This window comes from Oryza glaberrima, chromosome 2 (genome assembly GCF_000147395.1).
Source record: "Oryza glaberrima chromosome 2, OglaRS2, whole genome shotgun sequence".
Taxonomy (NCBI): Eukaryota; Viridiplantae; Streptophyta; class Magnoliopsida; order Poales; family Poaceae; genus Oryza; species Oryza glaberrima.
Window position 1 is genome coordinate 9,428,831 of NC_068327.1, and position 8,298 is coordinate 9,437,128.

The 8,298-nt window shown below is 38.9% G+C and overlaps 1 protein-coding gene across 1 annotated transcript; it reads right to left on the minus strand.

Annotated features, from left to right (window-relative positions):
- Nucleotides 1-721: 721 nt before the first annotated feature.
- Nucleotides 722-7,937, minus strand: LOC127763622 (subtilisin-like protease SBT3.4). The gene is made up of 10 exons (XM_052288387.1): nucleotides 7,821-7,937; nucleotides 7,372-7,463; nucleotides 7,179-7,276; nucleotides 5,738-5,893; nucleotides 4,973-5,592; nucleotides 2,649-2,725; nucleotides 2,255-2,479; nucleotides 1,921-2,038; nucleotides 1,632-1,803; nucleotides 722-1,538 (listed from the first exon to the last, which is right to left on the minus strand). The coding sequence occupies exons 1-10, from the start codon at nucleotides 7,905-7,907 to the stop codon at nucleotides 991-993; spliced, it is 2,193 nt and encodes a 730-aa protein (XP_052144347.1). The 5' UTR covers nucleotides 7,908-7,937; the 3' UTR covers nucleotides 722-990.
- Between the last annotated feature and the right edge of the window lie 361 nt (nucleotides 7,938-8,298).

An 8,298-nucleotide genomic window follows, 5' to 3' on the forward strand; every position in this document is an offset into this window, starting at 1 on the left:
CGCTATGATTCGATGATCTGAACCCCTCAGGGGGTGTGCCTTATGTACCGTGAGTTGTCTTAGTCTCCTAGTAGAACTCGGAGACAATAAACCCTGCACGAAATAGAATAGACCCAATCCTCTCTGAGTAGGGCTCTATTAATCACCAGCCCATAAGGATATTTTCCATAATATCTTATAGATTTCCTTATCACGTAAGGAAGTATATCGTCTGAACGGTCAAAAGAAGTTCAAAAGAAGTTCACGTAAGGAAGACATGGAGTATTCGATAACATCAAAAGAAGTTCAACGGTCCACAAATGAATTCAATTTGAAGTCTAAACAACTGCCAGCAACAAGCCTCATAAATTTTTGGCGGCAATCTCTGTCCTTTCCTTGAAATGTGAACTGTCAAGCAATGCACTTATTTAAGGTGATTTTGGTATCCATTTCAAGTCCGTTTTAAGGAAACTATTATAAACTCCGACTCCTGTACGACTCGTATCGGCTTAACCAAAACGTACCCGAGTCTGATTCTTACACAACTTCACCGGCCCAGGTTTCCATTATTAAAATAGAAAGTAGGATACACTTTCCTTATCCTAGAAACTTACCAAAACTTAATCAAAATTTTCAATTGAATCCCCTAAGATCACGGCGTGAAATCCTTCTTTGACCTAGCCTTGACTAACAGAAATTGCCAAATTCCACCGTTAAAAATTACAAAAGTCATGTGGGGCATTTCTTATATGTGGTAATAAGATATTAAATATTTTTCACCTGACATTGTATTGCAGGAATACACATGAATCAGAGTTTGTTTTAGATAACGGTAGCACGCTATATCCAGCTTCTGTAGTATGTACCCAAGGGTGTACAGGGTTGAATTATTACATAGTTATGCGAGAATTCGCTTGATACTAATAGAAAGGGCACATAAGCTAAGTGATACAAGAATTATGATTTGTATGATATGGATATTGCTAAGACTTATTAGTTTTCCTCTTGAAATTACGCGGTATCTGAAACAAAGTCCTGGATTATAGTCCGTACTGCTACCGGAATCCTCACCGAGTGTGTATTATCGTCTAGCCATGTCAAGCTCCCAAATGTATATCCACCTTGTACTCTCTGCCTTGCTGTAAATGTGACTTTAAATGTTGCACTTTGACTACCACCTTTAGCGAAAGTGATCACCTGAGGCTCCACAACAACATTCACCCCAGCTGGTGCTTCAACCACCACCTTGTAATTTGCTTCTGACCCTCCAACGTTGGTGACAGTGCGCCAGACTATAACTGAGTCCTTGAGGTCTGGCACAGCGATGGATGGGAGGTTGAGTTGGTAGAGCTTCCCCATGTAGGACTTGCAGCCTTCCTGGGGGTCGAGGGAGCAGTTAAAGAACTTTGTATAGTCTTTTGGGTCGATGTCATACACTAGGCCAGGGTCGATTGCCTTGTTTGGCTCTATGTGGCCGCCGCCGAAGTCGAAAGGGTCGGCCACTTTTCTTGCTGATCCCTCAGCTTGAATTGGCATACCAAAACGGTCCGTCACTGATGCTGCAATCATCAGGAGTATAATGAGTCCTAATTAAGTTGAAAGTCATAAAGTTCTCAAAACATTTCGAGGTAGTATATATCTTTTATTCGTACCTGTAGTGACAATGGCAGACTTGATCATGGCAGGTGACCAGTCTGGGTGAACCGACTTGAGCAGTGCCACCACTGCCGAGACATGAGGGCATGCCATGGATGTCCCGGACATGAACTTGTAAGAGTCGCCCACAGCTGCCAGTATGCTGGCCCCGGGTGCAGCTATGTCAGGCTATCAAAAATATAGAGCACTAAAACTTTTTAGGAAGCAGTTCCATCATATGTATTAAAGATAAGAGGGCGTGACAATCTAGCATTTGATCAATGAATGTCAAGAATTGCAGGTCACCTTCAGTATGCCGGGAAACTTGGTGCCCGGTCCTCTTGACGAGAACCCTGCGACCCTTGGCGATAGCACCCCATTGCCGACCACGGTGACAGCCGGAGACACCTTCACGACGGGCATGCTGGAAAGTGAGAAGAAATGTCTAATAGTTAAAAAAACGAAAAGTTGCATACATAGTTCAACCTTGTTTCATGTTTGGGTCATCGTGTATGCTATTCTACAGATTATAAGAAATTGAATTTGTGGCTTTATTTTTCCAAATTGGAGTTTATATGAGAAAAATCTCACACTGTGTTACTGTGTACGTGGCTTGTCAACTAGTCGATCGATCTCTCACCTTGTGCTGGTCGCATAGGAGGCAATTCTATTTGCAATCTCTTTGTCAACAACCGCACAGGGCATTATGCCATTGCAGGCGTCCAGGATTTCAAGAACATTGACTGTATTGCCCTGCGCGAAGATGATGCCCTTGACGCCTTCCTTGGCCAAAAGGTTAATGGTGTCGTTTCTAATGTTGTACGGCTCCGGCCACAGCACGACATTGCCGGTGAAGTTGATCGCGCTGCAGTAATCCAGTAACAGTTAGAGTAATTAAGATATAAACAAATGAGAGTTATGGATAAGAATTAATGAAGATCTAAACACATGATGAGAGTTATGGATAGCAGTTAAATAAGATCCAAACAAGTAATAACTACTACTTGGGTTGAAATGATCACTGGTTTGGTTACCTAGATTGTCCATCAACAACTACAAGCGAATGAAATTTGATGCTGCTCACTGTTGCATTGTAGTAAAGAGATTGTCCCTGCATGCACGATATATATTACGATTAGTAAGTGCTCTTATAATAGTCTCTATTAATTGGCAGTAGAAATCAGTGTAGATCGTTCATCTTCTCCAACTGAATGGATCATATTTGTTCTTACTTTTCCCTTAGCTACTCGTAGTAAAATGAACTAATGAATCAATGCTGAGGATTACTTCGTAAAAGGAAAAACTACTAGTAGCCCACCGTAAAGATACTCTACGATTAAAGAATCCACATATATATCAAGCTAGCAGTGTAACTATTTATGTGTCAACAGTAAACAAGGTAATCAACAATTAATAAAATCATCCGCCATCCGTCCCTGTTATATGGATGTACCAGCCAGAAAAATAACAAAAAGATAAAGATAATAAGTGAAAAAAAATAATAACAGTTTGAACAACAAAAAAGCATTCCAAGTTATCTGTTATCATGACTAGGTGTCAACCCGTGCATGGCACGGTTTGTTATTCATATTTAAAATATTAATTAAAAGAGACTTTTTTTTCATGAATTAATAATTTTAAAATTCGTAATTAATAAATATTGAGTTGTAATTGGTTTGGTCTATTAGTTGTAGCTTTTCCATATTTCGATAAGTTTGAAATGGAAATTTAGAATCAGTAAAAACTAAGTTGTAAAGTTGTATATATTCAGTTTGGACTCTCAATTCCCACAACATGCGGAATAAATGGGTTTTTAATATGGCTCGTCGTGTCAAATCTATCTATTATCTATCTATCTTCTATTATTATATAATAAAAGTCCATGAAACTTCCTACAAACGCTCATAAGCCGCCATGTGTCACTCCTACAATCGCTCCTAAACCGTCAAGTGGCACTACAAAATCTAACCGTTGATTTTCCTTTAAATTGGTGGGTCCAATAATATCAGCCATTAGATCTAATAAGAAACAAAATTCCCCTCTCCAAATATACCGATCTCCCGTCCTTTGGTTGGTACGTACGTACTTAACTCCTTCTCCCCTCGTCTCTTTTTCCCTTTCCTAATCTCCAATCTCCAATTTAAGCCAGATATCTTATTTTTTTATTGTTATTTTATTTTTAACTAAATAAGTAATTTAAGATCTATACTGTTCTATGCGCCATATGCTTTATATGGCAACCAAATATAACAAGGAAATATATTTTAAGTATAGAAAAGTTAACAGCATATATTATTTTACTTTAAATAATTCTACAAACATGTGTCACTAAATTATATCCACGATATCCAATCTATCTATTATACAATAAAAGTCCATCAAATTTCCTATAAACGTAACAACATACCATGTGATGCACATATAAATATTCCTATAACGCCACGTGACGTTCTAATAAATTAGATAAGAAAACAAATTTTCACTAAAACAACTAGCTCTAATAAATTTATGTCTAACTGTTCTCTCATTATAACTAAATTAACAATACAAGATACATATGCCTATAAAATGCTATATAATTATAGCATTTGGGCACAGTTCACCTGTGCACTTTACAGCCATCTAAATACCTTAAATTCTTACAACAAATATTATATCACTATGAATCATTATACATTCTACAAACATGCATAGCTAAATTAAATCTATAGTATCGAAATAGAAATAAAAAAAATACATATTCAATTTGCGAATAGAAAAAGAAATAATTCAACAATACAAGTCACATCATGATATGTTTTGAAACATGCATAGCTAAACTCACACTGCATAAGCAAGAATAACTAACTGAAATATAAATAGTCTGAGCCACTGCATAAAAAAATAAGTGCCTTTAACTAGAGAAAATATTTTTTTTCTAAATGTGCTCAAATAATCCAAACAACCTAAATGATCTTCTATAAGTTTTGATTAATATTCTACCTTTATAAGTTTCTTAAACACAGTCTACGATTCATGCCCACGCATTCGCGTGGGCTACCTTACTTGTTCATATAAACGGTCATGATAATACACCCAAGGGTGGGGCAATTAGGGCTTGAACCCTAGGCTTAGGACCAAATTCCCATTAAAATATTATGTAAAATACTATGAAAAGCTGATGATATAAAGAGATTTGCGATGATATAAAGAGATTTGCTAAGAACACATCAAGTCAGCCCTACAGCTACTCGGCCCTAGGCGTGATCACTTCTTGGCTTCGCCACTGAATACACCCATCAAATAAGTTAATAACTCTGATGATAGATTTTCTAGTTAACGTGGTTAAGATAGATGGATATAAATTATGACCAATTACCAGCAATTTCTCATTGTTCCCGAGCGATATGGTGGTTGGAAAGGTCCGATCGATGGTGGCAGCGGCCACGGTGATGACCCATGGTACAGTGTTCTGCACCGACTGTGATGTGGGACCGTCGTTCCCGCCGGCGAATACCACAGTGATCCCCCGGGCCACAGCATGCAGAGTCCCGTGGATCTCGTTAGGCCCTCCTAACGACAGTGACAACACGTCCACACCATCGTTTATGGCGTCGTCGACGGCCGCGAGGACCGCAGCATCACCGAAATTTCCGCCCACACCCCAGCAAACCTTGTATACTGCTACACGTGCGCGAGGCGCTCCGCCACGCGCCACGCCGGCGCCAAGGCCACCTTGGTGGTGGCTCACGTTCCACACCTGGCCACCGGCGATCGTCGAGGCAGTATGCGTGCCATGGCCGTGGAAGTCTCTCGGTGACATGTACTCGCCCTTCAGCATATCGTCGGTAGCACCGGCAGAGTACCACCGTGCCCCGATGATCTTTCGGTTGCAATTCGTGATGTTGAATGCATCACCGGTCTGGCAGACACCTTTCCACCGTGCAGGCACAGGGCCATACCCATCGTCATTGAAGCTAGGTGATTCAGGCCATATCCCTGTAACATAGATATATCATTGAAATATTCGGGCAGCCGAATTATATATTAAGATTTTGAACTAGCCAGTATATGCTGGAATTTTTTTTAAAAAAATGTGTTTTAAATTAATTTTGAGCTAGATTGTGAGTCAATGCAATCACACCTGTATCGACGACGCCGATGATAATATCTTCCCCATACATAGCATCTTTAAGAAGACCCGATTTTTCATAGTAGTTGAGACCAAGAAAGTCCCAGCTTCGAGTCGTGTGGGCTTTCCCATAAGTGTTAGGTTTCACATTGATAACTCCAGGGTATTCTGTATCGGAAAACTCATCAGTTAAATGATCACGCAGCTAGCTAGTACTATAAGGCCATTCCCAACCCAATGACTAGGATGTGGTCCATAGTATTAAATAAGTTGCTACCTAGGATAAAAAATGATGTGGCAAGTGAATAAATGAGGAAATAGAAGGAAACCATGTCTTGCATGAGACATGGTTTCTACACAACATACAAGACATCATATGAGATAAGTAGCATTAAATTTAAGTATGGAATAGTGGTGTTTGCATTGGAAGAGTAGTGTCTAGTACTAGTTTCTTGATGATGTGGAGTTTATGGAAACTATATCTAGTGTCTTGGGTTGGGAATGGCCTAAGCATGTTAACTTTTTTTTCTACCCTTAAGAGCAAGTTTAATAGTATAGCTAACTACTAGCTCCAATTCATCTATAGCCAATGTAATAGACAATTCATACAATAACTGCTTACTATACTATTAATACCTGGTCCTATATGTCATACACACATTACGTCTTGGAGTCCGTGCTGCAGCTGGCTACAGATCTGTAGCCCGCTGCTCTTCTCTCTCTTCCTCTATCTTTTTAAAATATGTTTATAGCTGGCTTATAGCCTGCTATTGTACCTGCTCTAAGGTTTAACTTAGTGTTATAGCCTTTTCTTATCATATTTTTTAATCAGTTTATTGCCGTTTTTTCTTATCTGTTAGCTTATGCCTGCAATTATAGCATGGACATGCATATAATATATAAAACTACTAACTACAACTTTAGTATAAATGAATGGCAGAGTATTGTTTAAAGTGTAGGTTAGACTAATCTTTCTTTTCACAACAGCGTACAAGACAAAAACATATGAATCATGAGTATTGTTCTAGTGTGTAAAAAAGTGCTGCTAGAGTGTAGGTAAGAAACTTTCAGCCAATTGACAAATAGATTACGTCCTTTTTTTTATATGTAAACTTTAATTAGTATCCGACCGTTTCTCCACACTACTAAGAGCACCCGCAATGGTAAAGTAAATTGCTCTCTATAAAACATGTACATCTCAGTAATAGACTAGATTAATAGTAAACCACCTTAATAGTATGTCTACATGGGTATCTATAGCTCTCTAATGCATTGCCTCGTCTTTCTCTATAGACTATCTCCAGATTAGTAGATAGCTTTGCTCTCTCTCTTCATTTAATCTCTTCCAAGTAGGAAAATATGCTGACATGGATTTTTTGTAGAGAACATATAGATAATCATTGCGGGTGCCTAAGTACTAACATGCCAATGCCATTACGGGTGTGATGCTTACTTGCAAGTTCCTCAGCTTGGGATTCGGTGAGCATCGCGGCGAATCCAGAAAAACCATGCTTGTAACTGTACACAATAGACTTCATGGCTCCATCCTTACTGTTTCATTGAGGGAAAACCAGAAACCCTGAGCTACCATTTTTTTTCTCTAGCCAATAATGGTGTTCCATTTTGAATCATTAACAATCACATACCTCCCAATAACAAAAGTAAGGGCATCATGGTGCGATGCGGTAACCATGGATGGATCGTCGTGTTTCTTCTCCCCCATGTACACGATGTAGAGCTGAAATTTCGACAGCAATGATTCCAATATGATAATAATAGCATAATTATATTTCACAAACATAAAGCAAATTTACGACTCGAGAGAGGAAACTAAGAGCAAGTACTATGGACATCAAAACATAAATCTAAGATACCACATAATACTAAATAGTGGTGTGAGAGAAGAGAGAAGAGAGAAATAGACACCACTGCAACGGACAATCTCTATACAAACTCCAAACAAAATGTGACAGTGTATTATACATCTATTATGCATGTTAGTATCTCCTAATTTTTTGGTATATATATGACATGCATAAGAAATTAGAGGTAGTAGCCAGCACTACTATAAAATTGCCCCAAGCATGCATCTTACTTTGGTTGATGCGCTAGCTGAAAGGGGGAGCAAAACCAAGAGGACAAGTAGCAGCGCAGAACGACAGAAAGCTGATCTAAACTCCATGTTCGATATCGAGGAGTTGCTAATGTACGTTAAGCTTGCTGTGCATTGGTGACCTTGGGTTCTCGCAGCTGTGCCAATTTATAGCAGCCTAGCTGTTCAGAAACAACCGCGTGAGGACGTGCAAGAAACAGTCAAAAGATCGAACATCGGTCCGTAGCTTCTGCTTACATGCAGGTTTGTTTGTCCTTTTATCTAATTCTCCTTTCATCCTTTGACGTTTCATTCATGAATTATCATCTGGTGGTAATCTTCTTAATTTATTCTTCCTTTCCCTCTTGTTCCTCATTTCTTTACGCCACATGGATTTTTGGTAAAAATCTCTTTCTGACTAGTAAATTCACGGAATATTTTACGTGTTTGAAAAGAAAACGCGCAAAGACTAGCCAATCAA

What these genes read in the sequence shown, in the direction of transcription:
- LOC127763622 (XM_052288387.1), bottom strand. Translation starts at nt 7,907, where the DNA reads ATGGAGTTTAGATCAGCTTTCTGTCGTTCTGCGCTGCTACTTGTCCTC. An exon ending in CTTACTTTTGTTATTGGGAG is followed by an intron (nt 7,277 to 7,371) that starts GTATGTGATTGT and finishes TCAATGAAACAG; the next exon opens with TAAGGATGGAGCCATGAAGT. An exon ending in CCAAGCTGAGGAACTTGCAA is followed by an intron (nt 5,894 to 7,178) that starts GTAAGCATCACA and finishes TTTCCGATACAG; the next exon opens with AATACCCTGGAGTTATCAAT.